Raw genomic sequence first — 24,772 nt, forward strand, 5'->3', positions numbered from 1 at the left:
CTATTGTTTTTGGATTATTACCAACAGACCGATGGTTGTGCAATATCTGTATTTGTGGACAATAGAATTACAAAAATACTCAAACATAGAAACTTATAAAAGGCTGCAAAATAAAGTGAAAACAAGGGCTGACTAATAATAATAATAATAACAACAACAATAATGATGTGTGAAAACACAGCTTTTCCTATTGAGTGTTTATTGAACTATTATGGTTATGTTGTTACAAGCATTGAGCTCCTTCCATGAAGTGACTGCAGTTTGTTTACAATCTGAATCTTGCTCCTTAGGTAAACACGGTTTCCTCTTGTGGCATCTGGAGCTCTGTGACCATAACACGTGTTGAAGGAGGAAGCTTTTCGCAGCTGCACAGGAAGAAGCTGGATGTGTTTACAGCACATGATGTCTTTGCAGTGTGATGTTTGATCGGTGCAGGCAGAAGTGATCCCTTCAGGGTGATGTATGTTGTGTTGTGTTGGGGGAGGGTGTGCTATTGCAGAAGGGGAGATCCAGCAAAAATCAGTCCCCAGCTCGCAGCATGTAATTGGGATTCGCAGCAGACATATATAGGCTTCCTGTAGCTTTGCATGATGGGACTTGTAGTTTTGAGAATTTCAGGGAAGCCGGTTTGCTATAACTGGGTAACAGAGAGAAGTGTTTCTGTAGAGGGCTTTCTTTAATGAATGGGTTAAATACTAATTATTGTTAATGTGTTATTGAGTCCATAAAAGGTATGTTACATAGAAAATGAAAGTGTATTAAAAACGGAATACAGTATTTTGACATGTGCATTATCTAGCTGCCTGCCTATTATGTTGTGATAGAATGCTGTCTATGTGATCAAAATTTTGCATCTCTGTCAAATTTAGCCCCACCCCCACTAGAGAGCCCTGGCTATGCAAAGTGACAGGTTTGTAGAATAGCAGGCATGGCAAGGAGCCTTTACTTACATTCTTCACCCTGTCCCTAAGGTATTCGCCGCCTGAGGCAATGTAGTTCCGTGGTGGGGGTGCTGTCAGAGAGCAGTATTTGTTGGGGGCAGGACTTGCTTATTTCTCATTCCGGGGGTGGGGGGACACCAGGGTGCACTGTCAGTGGTTCTGTTCAGTGTCCCTCCCAGCTCACTGACGTCATTGGTTGCCAGGAGCTCGGTGGGACGCCATCCAAAGTGTCCCGCTCAGCTCCTGGCAACTGCTGACGTTATTGAGCTTAGTGGGAAGCTGCATGGAGCGTCACAGGTTGCTAAGAGCTCTTAGCAACCGGGGAGGCTGTGGCCACCCACTGCTGCTCCCCCCCAATACCCAGTTCCCCCCCAATGAGCCTCCGGCTGCCTCATATGGATGGCCCTGACTATCTCCCTTCTTCCCCATATAGAGCAGTCAGTGCTTGAAGTGCTAATCATTAGAGATGAGCCTGGGGTTAGTGCAAACCCAGTTCGTCTGAGTTTGCCCAAGCCCAAGTATAGCTGGGCCTCTCTACAACTGATTGGGCTGGGAGGAGGGGGTGGCAGTCACAGTTCGGAGCAAACTGGGTTCACACCAAGCTCAGGCTCATCATTATTAATCACCAGGCCTGAGCACTGTGACCTGAGGGGGGAAGGGAGGATGATCTTTATCAGGGTTAGCTAAACTCTGGTCCTCCAGCTGTGATGAAATTACAAATCCCATCATGTCTCTGCCTCTGGAAGTCATGAGTCTTGAAATGTCTTCTGCCTTACCTAAATGGCAGGAGTTCTTTTCCCAGCAGGCTTCTGTATATATTCCGCAGAGCCATGTCATTCATTCACAGAATCTGTGAATGAAAAAAAAACTCGCAGAGTCCCACTCGTAGAGCTCAACATGATCCGAACATCAAGTGACGTCACCACACTTGTAGTTCATTGATTACTTCCTCCACTTTATAATTGAGGGTCTTTACCTCTGTACAGACCTGGGGTTGGTGCAATAGTCTGCAGAAACCTGCGCATTGCATCAGCCATCCACTGATGGCAGTTGCAATGCTTTGCAGACTCTGATGCAATAAATTATAGATGCATATTTTAATCAATGCGTGTGCATTTATACATTTTTTTGCAAAAAGTGGACTATGCCTTTAGGGCCGGTTCACACCACAAACTCCGGGTTCCAGTGCGTTCGGCCTCTGGAACACAGTGGAGTGCAAGCCGGTCGGCTCCCTGCGTTCAGGGACATTGAAGTCAATGGCACCGCAGCCACGCCCCCCGTCTGCAGTGCGATCTCCCACACCCAGAACGCAAGCACTATTTTTGCTGAACGCACTGGACCAGAACGCAGAGGCCACTTTAATGCCCCGCTACGTCCCCTCCCGCCCCTGAATGCAGGGAGCTGGTCGGCTTGCGTTCCAGTGCATTCCAGAGGCCAAACGCACTGGAACGTGGCGTTTGTGGTGTGAACCGGCCCTAAGTGAGTATGTGTTTTTAAAAGCTGAACAGCATTATTAGGTGTTTATACTGGAATAAACGTGAATCAGTTGTTTTGGCACATTAATGTTTTTTGTTATGGTAATTATTTACCACATTATTATACGAGAGCAACGGGATCAGGAACCCAGTGATTCTTCATGGGAAGAAGTAGACAGGGTTAGATTCTACTCTATGCACGGAAATACAGAGAAGGGAATTTATCAAAACTGGAGCAGAGAACATCTGGAGCAGTTGTTCATGGCAATCAGCTTCTGTCTTTCATTTTCAAATCTTACCTGAACAAACTGAAGAGAGAATCTGATTGGTTGCCATGCACATCTGCTCCAGATTTTGTCTTCTCCAGTTATAATAAATTCCCCCCAGAGTATATTTATGGGGCTCTAGTAGGTGAATGGGGTAGCAGGGGGAGTGCAGCTACGCAATGGTGGGTAGGGAAGCAATGCATGGATTGGGCTATTCACCTGAATCTGTGAGCTTTAAGGTTTAGGGTTTAAAGGTTAGGTTTAGGAGTAGGCTCTGATAAGGGAGGTAAATTTAAAGGGTTAGGTTTTGGGGTGTGTTTAAGTTTCGTTGTGTTATATTAAGTCTAGGGGTTAGGATGAGGTTTAGAGCTTTGGTTAAGTGATAGATTTAGCCTTAAGATAGCCATACACAGCTTTATTTTCAGGTGATCCCTGCTAAGTCTGCTGGAATTTGAGCCATGGGTGGCCCTGTTGGCACCAATTGGCTAAACGCAAAATCCAAGGGGGAAATTGTTGCCAGGAATCAGATATAGGCACTGTTTGGGTATTCAGACAGCCTTGCCACCTGCCAATAGCCAGCAGCGTAGAGTCATCCATCCACACTGTTTATTGTGAATGTGGGAATCAACTGACTTCTCTTGTTCAACGCATGGGGCTGCACAAGAGAAATCGAAAAGTGTATGGTTAGCCTTAGTGATAAGTTTGAGGGTTTGTGTTGAGGTTTAAGGATTGGATTTAGTTTAATTAGGGGGTTAGGTTATTTATTTGGTCATTTTCTATCAAATGTGGGATTTTAAAGTCCTGGTATGCTTATCTGTTTTTTTTTTTCTTGTGTACGTTTTGTTGCTGCTAAAAATACTTGTACCCAAAAAAATTGCACCTAGTTTATTTTACCAAAAAAAAACAAATGTGGAAGACTGTTTTCCACCATCTCTGATCTTAACCAGGTTATATTAGGGTGTACCTGTCACCATCACACAGTGGAAGTCATCATCTCCTGCTTTGACCCAAACTTTAGTAAGGTAGGAAGCACTGACACTACCACAACATGAGGCCATTGGCTATTTACTTGATAAACTGGCAGCCCGATACAAGTGCATTGTCTATGGAAGCATGCTGCAAGATACATCTAATGTAACGTTATAATCACTGCAGCAATGTATCATCTGTAAATACATAACAGCAGTTTGGTGATCTTTGCCAAAATGCTTAACATCGGAGGACAGTATGACATTGCATCTACTGAAAGCTGGTGTTATTTCATATACGTTGCGACAACAATAAAACATCTGCTTTGTTATCATGCTAACCACCTTGGTGGAAAACACATTGACCACAAACTGGGGAGTGTCTTCTTCATACATGTTTTTTTCTCAGTAAATTATGTGCTGTTGTGCCTCAAATATATTTAAAGATGTTTGTATACGAACACATTCTAAAAATATATTGTTTTAATAACTCTACAGAATTAAACTTTAATATCTACTTTAAAAAAGTGAAATGTTAGTTTGAGTAAACATTAAAAAGAGGACTTTTGCAAATGTCTGCTCTACAAAGTTTTGGGATCATGCTAAAAAACTATCCCTGTCTATGATGCAGTCCTGTTTTATTTCTGTCTTTTAACACAAGGTAGCCATTTCACAGGAAGTGGTTCAATCTACTAATAATGTATGGTATGCAGAATAGAAATCCCTAACTCTGGTCATTACGGTAGCATTTCTGGCTGCACTGTGACTTTGTAGGTGTACTGCATATGTACCGCTTTTCCTGAAGGACCAGTTATTATCATAATGCAAAATGCGTCTAGTTTAACATTCATTGTGAATCTTCTCAACCAGTATAATGATTATGTAAAGAAGGGCACCGGCCTTATTTCTAGGCTTTCATCTACCGAGGAAGACAATTGATGGATCAGAAGGGCACACTTGGTCTAATTTATTAAACTGTATATTTTATTCACAGAACAGGTACCACTTGGGCTGCATTCCCTAGATGTGTGACTGGGATTGCTAAAGTGTGAATCAGCTCTGAAAGTGTAGCGTTTGGGAAGGTGAGTGTAATTTATTCCACTTGCCCTCAATGCATCCTTCATCAGATCTGCTGCTTTAAAATGTTGTCGTTCCCTGCTATTCCTGTTCTTGTGACGCTCGTAAAAATGGGGTTTGCAGGCGTCACCGGGACAGAAAGCTTAGACTGCAGAAATCATTGTCAGAAGTTCTAAACTTTCCTCACCCTACTAAAAGGCGTTTGCCTATCCAAAAGATTCCCATCATTTCCTGTCCTGATAAGAGATGAAGGGAAACTCCCTAATAGGGACACAGACACCAATAAAATGTTCCTTTCCCTCTTTTCACTGTATTCAAAGTGAAATAAATGAATTGGGAGTTGGGCTTTAAACTTTGACTAGAAATGAGTGAACATTTAAATAGAGAATTTTTGTATTTCTTTATTGGCAATTAACATGCAATAGACAATGTATAACAGAAAATGAAAAGACAGAGGCCAAAAGGCACATATGGACACGAACACAGAAATATGGAAGCTCTCGCTCTTTTGTCACGTCATATTATTATAAACGTAAGTTGATTATGATTAACTCAAGCCAAAATAATTTTAGTGCTTTGGTTAACCCAAAACATGCATGCAGCAAGTGAAGTCAAAACATGTAATGTGCATCCGGTCCCTGAAAGTATTAAAGCTAAAAAATCAGCTAGCATTTACAGAAGTGGTTTAGCCATAAAAGCCCCATATGTCTATTCTGACAGGTTACCTTAAAGCAGGGGCGCCCACTATTTTTCGTCTGGAGATCTACTTTTCAAATGACGAGCTCATTGAGATCAACAAACGAAAAAACACCTGCATTCAGGGGCGGGAGGGGGCGTGGGCTGCGCAGGCAGGCCCCTCGCCCACAGTGCGATCGCCTGCATTAGTGCCTGTGTTCCAGTCCAGTGCGATCCGCAAAAATGCTGCGAGCACTATTTTTGCAGATCGCACTGGACCGGAATGCAGGCACTAATATGCCTGCGTTCCGAGTGCGGGCGATCGCACTGTGGGCGATGCCATTGACTTCAATACAGCTCCACACCCCCTCCCGCACCGGAACGCAGGGAGTCGGCCTGCTTACATTCCAGTGCATTCCAGTACATTACAGGTCCCGGCGTCCTGTCCTCCCGTGGTGCTCGTGTGGCCGACGTTGCACATGGGGTGTCCTGCACCTTTCCATCTGCAGCGTCTGACACATTCAGCCGGCAGCCGCACGAGCACCACGGGAGCATAGCCGTAGCCAGCTCCTTTTGCGCCTGAGGCAAGGAAAAAAAACAACGTTTTTTTAATTTATTTTTTACTATTTTTTTCATTTTCATTATTTTTTTTTAAATTTTCATAATATTTTTTTTTTTTTACTCTTGGGGGGGCTTCGGGGAAATATTAGGGGTCTAAAAAGCCCCCTGATATTTCCCTTTTAAAATAGAAAAAGAAATTGAGGACACAAAGTCCTCAATCTCTTTTTCTGCAGCCTCTATTCTAAATGAATGGAAAGCACAGAGGCTTCCCATTCATTAAGAAAATATTTTACTATCAAGCTGTTTCTGAATGGGGAGGAGCCTCTGTACAGAGTGCTTCTCCCCATTGAGAAACTTATGAATGAACAGGAGGTGATATAAATCACATCCTGTTCATTCATTTATAACTGGGGACACATAGTACTATGTGTCCCCAGTTATTTACAAACACTGGAGTGATCAGCCGATCGCTCCAGTGTTTGTCCTACACAGAGGATTGGTACATACTAGTGACATGTACCGATCCTCTGCCGCTCGGCCACGCACAGGGGGGCTGCAACTTCTCTGGATCCCCCTGCTCTCCCGGGCAGAGGGGGATACGACGAGCCGCGCGGGGGTCGGAGCCGCTGTGTCAGAACGGACGAGCAGTGAGGGGAGAGAGAGGCGCCGGCTGTCAGATCCTGGCCGAGCGTCTCTCTCTCTCCTCACTGCCCTGCATGAGTTAGTGACAGCGGCTCTCTCCTCCGCCCTCCCCCGCTGCCGGTTCCTTCACTTCTTCTCGGATCCCCGCTGGGGAGAGCAGCGGGGATCCAGAGAAGCGGCGGGAGGAGAGGACATGGCGATCTACCAGTGATCGCTACGCGATCGACTGGTAGATCGCGATCGACCTTGTGGGCACCCCTGCCTTAAAGTGTATGTAAACCTTAAGAAAGAACTTTTCTTTTTTGATCTGTTTTAGTCTATTAAATATACCATCTTAAAAATGTTGTTATATCAGTTCAATAAGTAAAATGCCTTTTGATCCTGCAAGACCATACAGATAAGTTTGACATATTGCCATGGTGGCAGCTTAAAAGAGGGCTTCCAACTTCTTTTTCTCATGGTCCTAGAACACAGAAACATCCTCTACACAGGGACCGTTAAAGTCTTTTTCAAACATGAAATAGCTGGGTCTACGACAGGCACAGCCCATTTCTTAAAGGAGAACTATGAGGTGAGTGAAAATCACTCATCCTCATAGTTTGAGCCGACATGTGACAATGAAACTGTCACATGTCGGCTCAATAGATCGGGAAATGACATCATTGTCGGGATCCGTCCCGGCTGTGACGGACTCAGTATACTGCAAGCTCTAACTCGTGATATACTGAGCTATGGGTTACGGGAGGACACTAGTATATGTCCTCCCCTGACCCTTAAGAGAACTATGGGGAAAAAAGGGGGCACAACACCACGGGCTTCTGCCGCCCCCGAACCCTCTAGCCTTGATCAAGTTTCGGATCCATTCCCATCAGGAGATAGTTCACCTTCAGAGATCCCTCCCCGTGGAGCCCACCCCTTTAACTAGGGTCGAAAACTCCGGGGCCTGGAACCTCATCCGGCTCCCTACCAATTACGCCAGGAACCTACCGGTCCGTCCATCCACCCCTCATAGGCGACAGCGGACTTTCAGTTCCCGACAACTGATAAGAACAGATACTACACTTGATCTTAGCCAAAGGCCGAGAAGCGATAAGCAATGCTAAGCAATACCCTATTCAAGAGATGGCAGGCTAAATTAGTGTGCCCTGGAGGGTGATCTGCCACTTCGCTGAGAGAGGACTCCAGGTACTCACAATTATGGAGGCTGGAGAGTGCCTTGTGTCCAGACACTACAGGCAGAAGCGGTGATGCACTATGCAGACACTAGCAGTGGGATAAGTTATACAAGGCTGTCCTTACAGCTTTGATTTGCCAATATCCATTCACATATTAACTTCCTGTGCCCTGTGTATACATGTGTATACAGGTGAAACTCGAATAATTAGAATATCATGCAAAAGTTCATTTATTTCACTAATGCAACTTAAAAGGTGAAACTAATATATGAGAAAGACTCATTACATGCAAAGCAAGATAGTTCAAGCGGTGATTTGTCATCATTGTGATGATTATGGCTTACAGCTCATGAAAACCCCAAATCCACAATCTCAGACAATTAGAATATTGTGAAAAGGTGCAATATTCTAGGCTCAAAGTGTCCCACTCTAATCAGCTAATTAAGCCATGACACCTGCAAATGGTTCCTGAGCCTTTAAATGGTCTCTCAGTCTGGTTCAGTAGGAATCACAATCATGGGAAAGACTGCTGACATGACAGTTGTGCAGAAAACCATCATTGACACCCTCCATAAGGAGGGAAAGCCTCAAAAGGTAATTGCAAAAGAAGTTGGATGTTCCCAAAGTGCTGTATCAAAGCACATTAATAGAAAGTTATGTGGAAGGGAAAAGTGTGGAAGAAAAAGGTGCACAAGCAGCAGGGATGACCGCAGCCTGGAGAGGATTGTCAGGAAAAGGCAAAAAAAATCGCCTGACCTGAACCACATAGAGAATCTATGGGGCATTGCCAAGAGAAAGATGAGAGACATGAGACCGAACAATGCAGAAGAGCTGAAGGCCGCTATTGAAGCATCCTGGTCTTCCATAACACCTCAGCAGTGCCACAGGCTAATAGCTTCCATGCCACGCCGCATTCAGGCAGTAATTGCTGCAAAAGAGGCCCAAACCAAGTACTGAGTACATATGCATGCTTATACTTTTCAGAGGTCCGATATTGTTCTATGTACAATCCTTGTTTTATTGATTGCATGTAATATTCTCATTTTCTGAGATTGTGGATTTGGTGTTTTCATGAGCTGTAAGCCATAATCATCACAATGATGACAAATCACGACTTGAATTATCTTGCTTTGCATGTAATGAGTCTATCTCATATATTAGTTTCACCTTTTAGGTTGCAGTAGTGAAATAAATGAACTTTTGCACGATATTCTAATTATTCGAGTTTCACCTGTATAAGATATATTACGTTATTGTTCTTAGGATTAGATACATCCATACATTGGGGGCATTGAAAGCTGATATCACAGTTTCTCCACTAATTTACTAAAAAAATAAGACATTGTATGCTCTAAAGCTGCCATAACAACCTAATACATCAGATTAAAAAGTGTCTTGTTAGACAAAACAGAAGCTTGTTTTAAGCTACATACATTGTAAGTATTTAATAAGATACACACAGTATGTATCATATGTATCATATTCTCTGCCTGTACAGAGAGGTCTTTGTTACATAGTTGTTAAGGCTGAATAAAGAGACGGGTCCATCGAGTTCAACCTTTTGGGGTGTGTGTGTTTGCGTTACTAAGTGACTGTGTTACTTTGTGATTTCCAGTGGATGGAAGTAGTCTCTAATAAACATAATCATTCAACCAACTTCAACATACTTTGTGATACACTAATTACTAGAGATGCACCGATACAGGCCATTTTCAGGAGTGCTCGTACTCGTGATAATGCCCCGATACTAAGCACCGATACCGGCGGTTTATATTTCTAAACACAAGTGGCTGCAGTGAGGTCCTGCACTTCCTGGGGACCTCAGACAGTCTGCTGGGGACCTCGCGGCAGCTGTCTTTTACAGCGCCGGTCCGGCCGCACATTTCTTCCTCCTTCCTGCCACCCGCACCCAACTGAGCAGCCATGGGGAGACCTGGAACAGCCCTGGTAAGACCCACACCCACCCGAGCAGCCCTGGGGAGACCTACACGCAGCACTGGTGGGACCCATACGCGTCCCTGGTGGGACCCATACGCGTCCCTGGTGGGACCCATACGCGTCCCTGGTGGGACCCATACGCGTCCCTGGTGGGACCCATACGCGTCCCTGGTGGGACCCATACGCGTCCCTGGTGGGACCCATACGCAGCCCTGGTGGGACCCATACGTAGCCCTGGTGGGACCCATACACAGCCTCCTGAGATCTTGTACAGCCCTGGTGAGCCACACAGGGTATGTAGCTTCATATTATTTTGCATTGCTGTATAATGTACTGCTGGGATTTGTAGTCCTCTACAGCTGATGGTATTCTGCATTTCTGTATAATGTGCTGCTGGGATTTGTAGTTCCCTATAGCTGGTGGTATTATGCAGAGCTGTATAATGTATTGCTGTGATTTGTAGACATCGGTTGCAGCTGTGAGTGGGACCTGGAGCTCCACCACTGTCCTAAAATCAGTCTGTATTGTTTTAAAAAAACAGCCACATGACACGAAAAAAAAGGTATCAGTGATTGGTACCCGGGTGGACTTGAGGAAAAGTATCTGTACTCGTTCTCGATCTTAATAAAACCGGTATTGGTGCATCCCTACTAATTACTATTGTTAGATTTCATATGTTTTTGTAAGTTGCGCTGTGTCAGAGATGACCTTCACCAGTATTTATGCACAGAACACTGCTTGTAGGATTGGAGATTCATTTGGTTGCTAGTATCATCAAGGATGTCTGTGAAAATGTAACCAGGATGAGAACAATGGTTGATGTTGTTTATGGGCCTTCTTAATTCCAGTAATAAGCACAACAAGGACATGAACTTATCAAACCTTCTGATTAGGACAAAGGGTTCATTCAGCTTAATTTCTCTTGTCTGTTTACTCATTTGTGGTAGCACTTTGTCCTAAATGGTTGTGCTTTATTTTACTATATGCAAAGAACCTTTGTTACTTCTTCCCTTGGGTTTGATGGCTGGGTGTGTTTGCAATGTTGAGATTTACCTATAGCCACAGTTGCTCAGCTTTGCTAACTCAGCAGAATGGTACCCTTGGTTAAAAGATATTTCTTTACCTTCACCTACTACAAATAATGTTTTCCCTTACAGAAGAATTCCAGGCAGACATATTCTTAAATGCTCGTTTTCATCTAGGGATGAAAATAAAAATGAAATACTGACCTGAACCTTGGAGCCGGCTGGCTGCTAGACCGGTCCCAGCATCTTGTCTCCTCCACTCCAGTGATGAAATGTCCCTCGGGGTCCTCAAGTCCAATACACCGTATAGGACATGATGACTCGCAGGACCTTAGACAGCTTGAGCGAAGGGGAAGAGAGGCTGCAGGGACGGCTCCAAGGTTCAGGCGAGTATATCTTTTTTTAATTTTACACCCAAGATGAAAACAAAGGTGAAGGGGGTTTAACACCGCGGATGTCAACTGGTTAAAGGGGATTTAAAGTGACATTAAACCCTTTTTTCTCTCCCGTTCATAGAAGGACACAGGCAACAGATCGTAGATCCTGAATGGTAGGGTAATATCGCCACCTGCAGGAGAAGGACGCTAGGCACAAAACTAAAGACCAATTACAGCCTAGGGGCGGCCCCTGCCGGTGGCCAAACCCCCCACCTGCTGACAAGTCTCCAGTTATCATGGAGGAAGATGAAGATTGCCCGGAGCTTGTACCCATTACGGACCATCAGACACAGTCTAAGATTCCAGTCACTATAATCACAGGGTATTTGGGTGAGCAAAAAAACTAAACAAAAATAAGTGTAAGGGTATGTGCACATGGGTGTCATTTTGTCCCCTCCATCTGCATTGAGATTTTTGTCAAATAAGGGGTTAAAGGCATGACAGAAACTGTGTGTCACTGCCATTGAGATTAAATAAATGTAGAGAAACATCAAGCAACATGTCTAATTTAGCAGCAATTGAGACAGTGTTCTCTGTTCCAGTGCTACTGTGTGCTGCATTGTCTGTTCCTTGTGCTTTTTTTTATTCATTTTAGCAAAAAATGGAGCCAAGGAAGGATGGGGCAGACGATTCCCAAGCACTATTCTAAGTTTGTAATCCTGTGACTTTTACTACTTGTTTTTTCTATCGAAGTCTAACTGGGGAGTGCCTGCATCTACATATGTCAATCTAAGCTTGTTTTAAAGCTCATTACCGCGTGCTAAAACCATGTAATTATGTGGATGTGAATGGCCTGTCCACAAGTTGGAATTTAAATCTAAAAACAGAACTGTGTATATATATATACAACTGTATTTTATAGTGTGCTTGTTTTGATACAAAATCTGCTCTGTATTGGAAAAAACTGAAGGCCTTTTAATGCTGAACCCCAGGCAAACAGCTTAATACACAGTTGAAATATATGAACTGTTTTACCTGCAACATGGTTTGTAATTCTGTTTAACTAGTTGTATGATCTAGACACCCCTGTCAGAGGAAACAGTCAGATTATGGATCTATCTCCAGATTGCACTGCTGTTAAGCAATACAACCTAGTCCAGGATCCACTCACCCTGTGTTGAGGAAGCAGCAGCACAAGAGTGATGTCATGTCTGTGCTCTTCCCTCTTGTAAGCGTGTTCGGTATTGGACTGACAGCAGGCAAAGCAGTTTATATTGGCACGGAGATCAGCTTTAAATTATCCAACTGTGCCTTTCGTATTCTGATTGAGTAAAGCACTGGAACTAATGGTAGTGTTGCAGCTTTCCTGCTTCCTCCCACATGTTCCTGTTGGTCCATTACTGTGATGGCCTGCCATAAGGCTGAGTGGGGCAGACAAGCTTCCTATGATGGAATGGTGGAGCTTTGCACATCCAGGATGGCTCAGATTCGGCCCCAGTGGCAGAGACTCTAGTGTGCTGCAGGTGTGTTCTGCCACCCCTAGATGCCTGCACTTTATACGGACCAGCAGCTTTAAAGTCACCCTGATGAGTACCCTCTGAGAGGAACTGAAAGTATTTTGTGATTCTGAATATGTTGTATTTAAAGGAGAAGTATTGGGAGAGTAAAATATACTGTTCCCAATACTTAGGGCTGGTTTAGGACACACGCCAGCTCTAAATACTAAATGCTGAGTGATCATGAATTGCTGATCGCTCAGCTCATGGTCTTCTCCTTGCAGAGAGTACTGACTGTCAGTCCCTGCTCCCCGCAGGAGTGCTTACTGGAGGGGCAGACAGGGGAGGGGGCAAGCACAGCTAGCTCTAGAGAGGCCGAGCCAGCTGTCAGTCAGACAGCTGGGTGGATACAAACAGTATTGTCAGGATCCTTCCTGACTGCAGTGCGGCTGTCGGCATATGGTAGGTATAAGCCTACTATATGACTTTGGGTCACAGGAGTACATTAGTAAGAGGACTCCTGTGACCCAAAATAGAACTAAAGCCAAAAAAAGTTTGGCTTCACCTGTACCCATTACCCTTTTTTTCCTGGCTCATATGTAAATATTTGCTAGCAAAACACCGACATCTAGTGAAGATACATGATATAGCTGCCGCTAACTAAGTCATCCAGCATCACAAATACTAAGTTAGTGTTCTGCAACATAATTATTCAGTCATGTCCTCAAGTATACTGTAAGTGATGATTGAGACTATCTTGGGTTAAACCTCGTATTATGGAGTTCAGAAGAGGTATTTGTTACATCTTTCCTTCTTATATATGTTTTGCTAAGTATAGCTGTTCAAGTTACGGTGAGTGAGCTAAAAGAGAATAAAAAGTCAACCTTGCAGTACTTTTTCCTAAATATTCATTGTAAAGTAAAAGTTAAGTGTTTCTTTTAAAAACTGCTGACTGGCAGGCATAATATGACAGAAGAGACTGTGTGAGTCTCTTCTGTCATAGATCCTCCTGTCCTGCTTGTCGGCAACAATGTATATTAAGCTGCGCATGCAGAATTCCTTGCTCCGAGATGAAGTAACTTCCGTGTGCATGCGTGGGAGTTACCTCACTTGGGCCTGGCCAATCAAGCAGCTGAAGTCTTCAATCCTGGAAGAAGACAGGGATGAAGATGGAAGCGCCAGTGAGGGAGGAGAGCGCTAACATCACAGCACTCAAGGGGATTACTTTGGCAGGTAAGTCTGCTGATGTGCATACTATCACACTATGGCTTAAAGTTCCTGGGGGCTCTTTATTTTTTAACCTTTACTTCTGCTTTACCTTTTCTGTTTTTTTTAATATTATAGGGGCTGGAAAGACAACTCTTTTGAATTATATTCTGACCGAGCAGCACAACAAGAGAATTGCAGTCATTGTTAATGAGTTTGGTGAAGGTAAATATGTTGTTGATCATTATAAGAAGAGTAGGCTGTGGAATACATAATTTCTTGTTAAATAAAATAAACCAATATAGTGATTTTAGCTACTATCTGTTTAATATTAAGTAGCTTTGGTTTTGTTATAGTCTTTGGTGGCTGATTGTAGGGTACAAAAGCATTGTTTCCTCTAAGGTTGATGGCACAGCTCTGACATCTAGTGGAAATACTTTAATATAGCAACTGTTTCTTTCTTGAATGAATTGTACAGTCTAGTCAGAATTGGAAAACACTGAGCTGATTAAAAGGAGTATAGCCTCACTGCTCAGCAGTTCTATTTCTTTTTTTCTGAGAACCTCTGCTTGTGACGAGAATAGCCATTGCCAAACACACCCAGCTCAGGCTTCTTGCTGCCTAGCTCATACAGAAAGTCTGCTTTAAAAAAGGGTCAGTACTGAGGGGTTTCTTACAGCCACAAATCAGATTCAAATATTCATTGGAAGTTTAAATGTGATTAGTGATTAGAAATGAGTGCGAAACCCACTTGTCAAAGCCCACTCAAAACTGTGACTGCCACTTTCCCCTCCTGGCTCAATCAGTGGTGGCGGTTGCCGTTGGGTCATTCACTGCCTCTCTGTGCCATATGGCTGCGGAGCGGGGAGTGTGACTATCCACAACTGATTGGGTAAGGAGGAGGGGGTGGCAGTCACAGTTTTTAGCGCACCTGGGCGACCTCTGGCAAACTGGGTTCACACCAAGTCCAGGCTCAGGATTATTGGTGATCTAGTGAGCAGAGGGAGAGGACTTTGCACTGCACACCATTTACACAGTGCACTTCCATTGATGCTGTGTGGGGGTGTACAAGGGCTTGTTGCAGTGGATTACACAAAAATATAATTTGAGGTAAATTTAAAGGATCACTCATCCTCATAGTTAGAGCCGACGTGTGACAATTAAACTGTCACACGTCGGCTCAATAGATCGGGAAGTGAGCGAACACATACCATCGCTCACTCACTTCTCAATCATCTCCCTGCAGAGAGCGGTGACTGTCAGTCACGGCTTCCAGCAGGGATTCCCCCCTCCCCTCTCTGATCTTTCAGCACTGACTGGCAGAACGGACGGGGAAGCGGGCGGGTACAGCCGGCTCTGCCTCTAGATCGGCAGAGCCCGCTGTCACTCACACTTAACCCCATAGTTCTCTTTTTTTTTTAAACATGAAGTCTTTATTAAAGTTTAAAACTTTACAGACAGGATTAAAAACAAAAAAAAAAACAATTAGTATGGTACATCTGAGTAACAGGGACATGCACCTGTTGTACAGCTTATAGAAATACGTATAGGAACAAGGAAGAAGAGAGAAGCGGAGTAAGGGGAGGTTACAAAGCGAGGAGTGAAGTCTGTAGAGAGAAGGACCAATGAGAGTAATACAAATTCCAGTCACTTATCAAGTTAAATATACTGTGCATCGAGGGTAATCGAGCCAGCATTTCCAGTTTTTGGGGAAGATCTCCCCCTTACATCGTACTTTTGTAAAAATACATTCAAATTGGGCATGGGTGTTGAGTATGTCAATTGTTTCTGATAGGGTAGGTGTAGTAATCTGTTTCCATTTCCTGGCAATTGCCAGTCTAGCAGCTATTAGTGTATGAGTTACAAAGGTGCGCTGTGAAAGGGGCCAGACATCCAAGCCCATACCTAGGAGAGCTAGTTGGGGAGAAGGCATGAACTGAGGGATGCTAGTAATTGAGAAAACGAATCTGAAAACGATTTTCCAATACTGACGTATGGCGTCACGTGCCCACCAAATATGAAGGATTGTGGTCCAATTTTTCCACGTTCACCCCAGCATAGAGGGGAGGAAGAAGGGAACCCATAGTTCTCTTTTAATTCTAATGTTAGCACAGCCTCAATTGCTGATTAGTCTAAAGGTGGCCATACACTAGTAGATTTTTGTTGGGAAATTTTTGTTTCTGCCACGACCCTTCGTTCGATTTATAGCCTGAATACCCATCAAGCATAGTCAAATGTCGATTTCAGAAATCATTCGTTAGCCATAGTAACCAACCAATTTTTGATGAACGTCTGAAATATTTTCTTTTTGTGCATGTGCTGTGTTCCTGCTGAGATTTTTGACGAGCGAAAACCCATTCATTGCTTTTCGTTCAAAGTCAGAAAAACATTTTCCAACCTGACCAATCGAAAAATTTCGATCACAACAACCAAAATGAAAATCGGTGATGTACTATCAACTTTTTGATTTTTGCTCGAAAGACCATTTGTGTACGATTTCTGAGCGAAAATTGTACAATGTATGCCACCTTTAGCTGCTCACTTTTTGGTTTAATATATTGCCTGGAATTGCTATTTATTGGAATGCTACACTTTCATTGAAAATTGTACGACATTTACTTACTAGACAAGTTATTTTGTTGTTGTAACCATGTAACATGCCTTCCAAAATATCTCGTAAGCTTTCTTGTGAATGTCTCACTGCTTTCCCCAGAAGTCTGCAGAAAGTCATATTATAGGCATCCCTGCAGCTAGAGTTTAATTTTGGTGAGACACTTTTAGCAGGAGCACATGTAAAAGAATGCCCCATTTTATCCCCATCCCTAATTACAACACTGAGAATAAATGAGAGGAGCTGAGCAAGGCTTATGTCAGATCTCCAAAACCGAGGCAGGTAAACATCTTCAATTAAGCTTGCTTAAGACACTGCAATACATATAGCTAGTCTGGAGGTTATTGTTTGTTTTTTCCCCCAGCAAAGCTGATGTTTTAATAGGTTGGGATCCCTATAAACTGAAAGGGGAAATCCAATGAATTGCTTACTTCACATTGCACCATGTTATGGTATGCTGTACCTCATTAAATTCTTCTCAGCCACTAAGGTGTGTAATTAGAGCTCTACATCTCTAACTAAACCGCCAGGTGCTGCTTTTGCCATACATACTGTATGTGTTCATCATCTTTTTTAAAGTGGAAAAAAATTAGATGTTTCTGTGTTTTGCAGCCACTTTTGATCAAATTTCAGTATACTCTACCTGCTTTTGGGACCTAAAATCTGTACAAGCCAACCAAAATTGGATCCACTGGGGAGAGTGCTTATGCCATGAAAGTTTAGATGGGCTGACATTTGCCATATGACTAAAGCTGGCTGTACACCAGTAGAATTGTATTAGAAAAAAAAAAATGTTCTTGTTTTTGGAATGCTCAATTTTGTAATAGTTAATGGGAGCAACATGACAATCAATTTTGACCGTGGTGACATAAAAAAATAAATCGAAGGAGCAGGAAGAAAAATGTAACAAAATTCTAACATTGAATGTGGTTTTGGTTTGAGACTCCATTCATCTCCAAAATCAAATGTAAAAGTCAATTGATTTTCAAACAACAGTCTTTGATGGAATTATCGACTGTTCTGACGAGATTTTTCATATGAACATTTTTACAAAAATCTACAAATGTCTGGCCAGCTTAATACTGCAAACACAAGTGATTTTTGCTAGAGTGTGATCCTCTTTCACAATCTCCTGATTAAATGCTAGAAATCGCTACACATGCAGTCGCATGTAGTAGCAACTGCAGAAATTTGGAGCATTGTGCTACTGTTAGCGATTAATTATCAATACATAGTATGTTCCATTGCTCTCTATGTGTTTTGTTTTATATTGTTTCCCTGGCATCAAAACACCGTTGAACCTTGTATAGTTATTCAACAGTCCTAATTATAGCATAAAGCCCTGCATTTAACATCAGTTCCCAAGGGAATGTTAAAGTTCTTCTATTAACTAGGTATAGTAGGTATGACAACTAAAACATTACCGTATATACTCGAGTATAAGCCGAGATTTTCAGCCCATTTTTTTGGCTGAAAAGTGCCCCCCTCGGCTTATACTCGAGTCAGCGCCAGGTGAAAATGAACACAAATAAGGAACAGTGGATCAAAGTTTAGAGAACTTGGCAAGTAGCTGTTATCCCTTAGCTTGTTTTATGTCCCATTAAGATAATCTTATTCACCGCTAGTGGAAAGTGCGCTGTTTTTTTTAATGTACTTGCCAAAAGGCCACTGCTCTATGATGAGAATAGAATTGCCTTTAGTAATCTTAAAACCTCCATCCAATCTCCAGCCAAAACTGTATATAATTTTTTTTTTTTATTCTGAACAAAAAAAGCTAAGGGTTAGAACTGTTTTTTTAACTTCCTTTTTATGTGGCCAGGCAAGAAATTAGCAATTTATCTTCAGGGGACATAGACAGAAACACAATAACTTTTATGCAGGGCAGAGAATGGTTAGAACCTTTAAGATGATATTGCTGTCTCTGTCATCACTTTCTGTGTGGTTACTGAGACAGGAAGTGAGGGAAAATCTTTCCAACAGGGATAAAAGTGACAATGCAGACCCATTTCCAAGATTCTTGAAAGCTAAAAAAGTCTTGTCAGAATCTGGTCTTTAAATGTTATGCACCTCATTTGCTAAATATATCTTGTATGTGTTGCAGGCAGTGCTGTAGAAAAGTCGTTAGCTATCAGCCAAGCTGGCGAGTTGTATGAGGAATGGTTGGAACTTAGAAATGGCTGCCTGTGCTGCTCAGTGAAGTAAGTATGGTTTGATGTTGGTAGGTGCCCATACAGAATGAGGCAATGACTATACTTTCTTGGATGATGCTACAAAGAAAGAAGATGGAGGCAATACCTGTAGATATTAACGGCAAAACAAAATCATTATAACAATGTCTAATTCGGGGGTGGACACATTGTTATGGAATTCAGGATCCAGTCTGTCCTGTCCAGGAGTAATTTTTTTAGGAGCCAGCTCTATTGCCAACATTTAGGGAAAACCTTGAAAGTTGGGGGCCTTGGCTACCTGTCTTCTGAGGTTTGTTCAGCCCTGGTCTGACAGAATCTTGTGGTGACGTCTTAAATTCACCACACTATACAATCTGAATTTACAATCTCCTGTAGATCTACCAACAACTATGTACTGTAATGGTCTGTCTGATTGGATACAGACCGATTGGATAGGTAAGCCCCCAAATTACATAATATTGTTAAATGTAAAGTAGACTGTATAAAGGTCATATATGGTCAGATTGTAACGCTTAAGGTGAGCTTAAGCAGTATGGCTGTTATGCCCTGATGTCTGTGGGGCTCCAGTTTCTGGAAATCAGCCTCTCAGACTCCCTTTTCCCCTAACTGAAATAAGCTGGTCTGTTTGTGAACCCTGAGGCTACATAAACACCTCCCTTCCTACTCCAAATGCATTGATATTGTATGCCTTGCAGATAGTGTGTCAGCTTTGCTCTCATTTCATCGTTTTTTGTTGCACTCACACTATCACGATTTGAAATGGCAGCTACTAGTCATGATTGAAATGGATGTTTTAATTCAAAGTCTTATCTAAAGACAAAAATTTTGTTTTTTAGTGGATAGTGTAGGGAATAAGTAAAAGCCCGGTCAAGGTTTTTTTTGCATCTTTGTCACATTGTGGAGATTTTCCTTCACTTCCTGTCCTATAGACATAACACTAAGTAAGAAGAAATCTCTTCAGTGTGAGGGAAATGTCATCTTGCAGTTGTTACTTCAAATATTAAAATTTTCCTCACGTTCTGTTCTGGTAACAGTGGTCCTAGGAATAATAGAGTAGGCAAATCTCCTTAATGGCTATAAAAGTGGCTCTAAGTTCTCACAACTTTATCCAAAACTAAACAAATTCACAGGATGGATGCTAATACATTTAAAACAAGGTTCAGGAAATACAGATGTCAAATTATTTGTCATAACGCTGACTTTTCTATCATTTCTGCCCAAAACTGGCAGAGCCCAAAACTCTCTCTGCTTTTTGGGTGAGGTGGGCCATGCCTTGAATCCTCTTTTGGGTAATCACTGTTGTCCAAGATCTCAGCATGGCTATAATAGATTAGCCTTAAGAGAGCTAACTTTGTCACTAACTGAGTTTTCTATATGGAGAATCTGCTAAAGGTGAGAAAGCCCAGTAATATTGTATTGTGCACCCTTTAGTGGCTCCTTCATAGGAATAGGAGAACTTGCAAATGGCTAATATGGATGGAATGTGAGGGTAGGCTGAGTTCCATAGCAGAACATTTCTTTAGGCCTCTTTTACCCCAAACTTCACCTTACCTAGAAAAACATTTTCAACAACACTTTTGCAGCCAAAGCAAGATAAACCCTACTTTATATTTGTTACATGTTCCCATTTACATAGCATATTTTAAATAAAATATTTCAAAATTACTGCTTACATTTTTAAGTGATTTCTACTTGCTTAGACATCCTACCTAGCTCCCCCCTATGTCTACTGTTAAGGAGGGTCTGTAGGAAGTTGTTTACTCTAATTAACCCTGTCGCTGCTTTCATGGCAGATTTCATTTCAACTAGATGTGAACACTGCCTGTCCTTATAAAAGGTTAAAGGAGAACTATGGGGTCAGCGTTGTTCCCCATAGTTCTCCTTAGGGTAACGGGAGGACACTAACTAGCGTCCTCCAAGAAGCATTGTATGTTAATGAGAGGAAGCTCAGTTTGTCCCTCTACTTTCACTTTCAAACAGAGTTAAGAGTAGCATGGAATCTGCACAAAGGGAATGCATAATAAAAATATGATGGGGTCTTCCCAAATTTGACTGCAAAAGTGGAAATACACTTTAAGCTCATGTACATTTAGCACATCTTCTGATATACATCGTTATTCTACAGTCAACCTTGTGCTCTCTTCTTGTATGCTATAAACTGTGTCCTATTTTGTTTCAGGGACAATGGTTTAAAAGCAATTGAAAATCTAATGCAGAAGAAAGGAAAGTTTGATTACATACTACTGGAAACAACAGGCTTGGCAGATCCAGGTACTATACTTTGCACTCAAACAATTTTATTTATTTTTTGATTGTAAGGAAATTTTACCCTTGCTCTTACTAAGTCATATACACCAGAGGAACATGATTGGGTATTGCAGGGGTTAATGATGCCTGTGTTTGCATGCGTTACAGAGCAGCAAAAATAAGGCTTGCTGCAGTTTTTTGACATGCTCTGGAATTGAACACTGTGGTGTGAACTAGAGCCAAAAATACCGTTGGAATACATGGGACACAGTTTTGATCTGGTCTGTAACTGCTATGCTCCTGGAACGTGCTTGGTGTGAACTAGCCCTTAGTGTCCTCAATGAGAATAAAATGTAATGTAGGAGCACAGATTTTGTCTGTCCTGTTTTGACAAATGAATAGGGCACATATTACTCGACAAATAAACTGAAATAACGGACATATGATATACCCTTTTCAAATATATTACGCATTACTCTCTGTTAGCGGCAATAATTATCCATACATTGGTAGGGTCAAAAGTAATAATTTTGGGATGTCCCCGGGTGGCATTTTTGTGTATCCCTCCCTCATAAAAAAAATTGCCAGATGCATATGTCACATCAAATAAAAGACAAATTTGAATCCATAAAAAACAAATGAGAATTTGTTTGGGCGTGAGGAAGGAGAAACATAGGAATAATGTGGAACAATGACAGGGCAAAAAGGGCCAGATTGCTACGGACACCAAAGGGGTTATATGAGTAAGAGGTGAGTGTGAGGCAAAGGTGAAGGGGGTGTTTCATCACATTTGGCGATTATCTACATGGGTACATGCTTTAATTACATTGGGATTTTATTTAATTAGTAAATGGAGTGCGGAGCACCTTTTCGGTGTGTTTGGTAGTTCGATTTATGATTTTGGACTGGTTTATGCTGAACAAATCAGAACATGTAAATCCTGCTTTTTAGCATTTTTCATAATTTTAACAGAGAAATAACTGTTGCACTTTGCTATAGAGGTGCTTTGTAATATTGTTATTGGGTGGGTTGGCAGAGTAAACTATGATCCTGTCAGGAGGATTGTAGTTTATCACAAAGGATGTCATTGTGCAGCTCAGAATACATTCCCCACATTGCTTTCTCTACTGATCACCGTGATGACTTATCACTGCCTTTCACAGTTGTTTCGTGTGATACGTTTTCTTTTCGCAGGTTATTAAACAGCCTCTTTGCAGCCGAGAAAAACAAAGTGATCTGCTGAGTAAAGTTAATTCGTGATAAAGCTAGTTTTATCACGGTTTATTAAACGTACACCCAAGTGTGTTCGGGGTCTCAGTCAAAATTGTAGTGTACACAATTAGTGACATAGTATAACTATACATAAAAGGGACTAAAGGAATCAAAATGCCCTCCAACTGAGTCAGTGTGTAGCATGGTAGAGTCTTCTTAGAACAGAAGGTATTTACATGTCTCATTATCTCATTATGTATTAGTATTATTATGGACAGGGCGATGCAATTCATTCCTGTATGCCCCATAAGCCAGATGCTCACCCAGAACCACTGGTGTATAGTACAGTTAGTGCCTAGTATTATAGAGCCATTTATTCCAAGCTGCATACATCTGTTTCAGGCATTTTGGCCATCCTTGGTGCAGTGTATGAAAACCAAGGCTTCTATGGAATAGGGAAGGTATAGGCAACCTTGGCACTCCAGCTGTGGTGAAACTACAATCCCATCATGCCTCTGCCTCTGGAAGTAACGTCTGTGGCTGTCAGTCTTGCTATGCCTCATATGAGGTTCCCTAACCCTGGAGTGGAGCTTTGGACCCAACGGGACAATATAAAGAAGGATTTGCTGTGCTACGACAATTATACAAAAGACGTCAGACGTGCTAGAGGTAGGAGCAGCCACACAAAACATTGCAGAAGTTAGTGAACACAAAGTCTTTTCAATCACAGATCTGTAGCACTTCCTCTTCTCCTTCACTCTCCACCAATGTAAAAATGTAAGCACAGTACCTGCTTCCAAAATCAGTCTATTTGCCTTAAGTAACACAATAAAAGCTGCATTTAACAGTCTAAAATTAAAACATGTTATTAGTTTTTCGTGGCAAAATCAGGAGAGGGGTTAAGCCCAAAAGTTTAAAACAATCCTTTAAGGTTATCATAGTAAACCATAAGTCACCCCTAACTGGATGACATTAAGTGTACTAAAGCAATCCGCATTATAAACAATTGCCATGTTATTGTTTTTTTTTTTCATAAAATACAGTTTGCCCCTTTTTTTTCATTATTTGTTGCTTCTCAGTGTTACTGGTTATCTGCAGCTTCTTTGCAGCCACTTGTCTACATTCACTTGCTCTTGCTTTGGCTAGTTAGATGCTAGTTATTTCTCTGGATTGACTTCCTGATAGTGACAACGATGGACCAATGTGTGTCTGCATAGCTGCTTATAGTCTCCATCTAGGGTGTAAGTGATAGGGTAACAACGCTGGAGAACAATTGGGAGACAGGGACAGAGCGTTGCCACCCTCTAATAGAAGGTGGCTGAACAAGGACCCCCATGCCAGGATCACCCAGAATTTTTTTTTTTTATTTCAAATGGTTTTTATTAGTTTTCAACAAGTAACATGGCATGCAATGAGTACAGTCGTTGGTATAAATCAAGTACCGATATGCGTTAACAAAAGGTGTACTGACCTTAAGGTCGGTCGGACCAACAAAAGGAAAGAAACAGTAGGAATAAACATTGCCAGCTAGTATTCACTGTCTATACATATAACATCTGCGGATGAGCTGGCGGGTTCCCTGTGTCGCACCAAAAGGAACATGTGCGACCCATGTACGCATGGATACCACCGGTCTATTCATACGTGAGGCAACGTCACTTCGCAACTGGTTATACAGCCATGAAATTAAGTGTCTCGTTGGTCCATTCCCTGAGCAGGTATTCTCGAATGAGGTGAGTGACCTGGTGTAATTGGGGTTGTGGCCCTTAGAGGTCAAGAAGTGTCGGACTTGTAAGTACACCCACCAGGGTAGTGAGCCTCGTTTGGTGAGTTCTGAGAGCTCAGATTTGGGTAGAAATGTGTGATCTTTGAAAAACTGGTGTACTCTCAGGGGTGTTTCTTGGGACCAGTGCGTCATGAAGTCCCTTGTGACACCTGGAGGAAAGTCTCTGTTGTTCGTCACTGGTGTCATGGGGCCGTGTAGAGATGTTAGGTTGGTGAGTCGTCTCGTCACGGCGAAGACTTCAAGCGTAGCTCCAATAAAGGGGTGATTTTTTAGTATAGTTGGCCAAGACGTTTCTTGTAGCCATATCAGAGAAGATAGGGGGTTGTCCGCCATTGCCTCTTGTAGCTTCACCCATAGCCTAGTATCAGTGTGTATGTGCCAGTGAAGTACCCTGGTGAGGTGAGTCGCTTTATAGTAAGTATACATGTCGAGGATATCCAATCCACCATTTTGTTTAGTGGTTTTGAGGAGGGACCATGATAGGCGTGGGCGTTTATCACGCCACACAAAGGAGGAAAAGGCGGCATCTAGTTGGCGAAAGAAGGAGCGTGGCAGCTTAATGGGTACAGCCTGAAATAGATATAGAAGTTTGGGGAGTATGTTCATTTTCAATAGGGCTGCACGTCCAAGCCAAGAAAAAGTATGTGCCCTCCAGTTTCGAAGGTCTTGGAGGATAGAGTCCCGGAGATTCGCATAGTTCGCGTCGTAGAGGAGGGTCAAGTCCGAGGTCAGCTTGATGCCTAGGTACTTTAAGTGGTTGAGGCACCATTGGAAGGGGTAGGATGATTGTAGTTGTGACCTAGTCTCGTGGGGTACTTTGAGGGGCATGATTTCTGATTTGGTATAATTTATTTTGAGGTTGGATAGTGAGCCATATAAGTCAAAGAGAGACATCAGACGCGGTA

General features: G+C 42.4%; 1 protein-coding gene across 1 annotated transcript in view; it reads left to right on the forward strand.

The window, feature by feature from the left end:
• Positions 1-360: 360 nt before the first annotated feature.
• Positions 361-24,772, forward strand: part of CBWD1 (COBW domain containing 1) — a 61,919-nt gene continuing 37,507 nt past the window's right edge. The window contains exons 1-6 of the mRNA XM_018571252.1: positions 361-460; positions 3,664-3,668; positions 11,405-11,510; positions 13,961-14,047; positions 18,535-18,631; positions 20,802-20,893. Of these exons, the coding sequence (XP_018426754.1) occupies positions 11,417-11,510; positions 13,961-14,047; positions 18,535-18,631; positions 20,802-20,893 (370 nt within the window). The 5' untranslated portion in view covers positions 361-460; positions 3,664-3,668; positions 11,405-11,416. The remainder of the gene's footprint in view (positions 461-3,663; positions 3,669-11,404; positions 11,511-13,960; positions 14,048-18,534; positions 18,632-20,801; positions 20,894-24,772) is intronic.

Source organism: Nanorana parkeri, unplaced genomic scaffold (assembly GCF_000935625.1).
Source record: "Nanorana parkeri isolate BGI_ZX_2015 unplaced genomic scaffold, ASM93562v1 scaffold1713, whole genome shotgun sequence".
In the NCBI taxonomy this organism is placed as follows: domain Eukaryota; kingdom Metazoa; phylum Chordata; class Amphibia; order Anura; family Dicroglossidae; genus Nanorana; species Nanorana parkeri.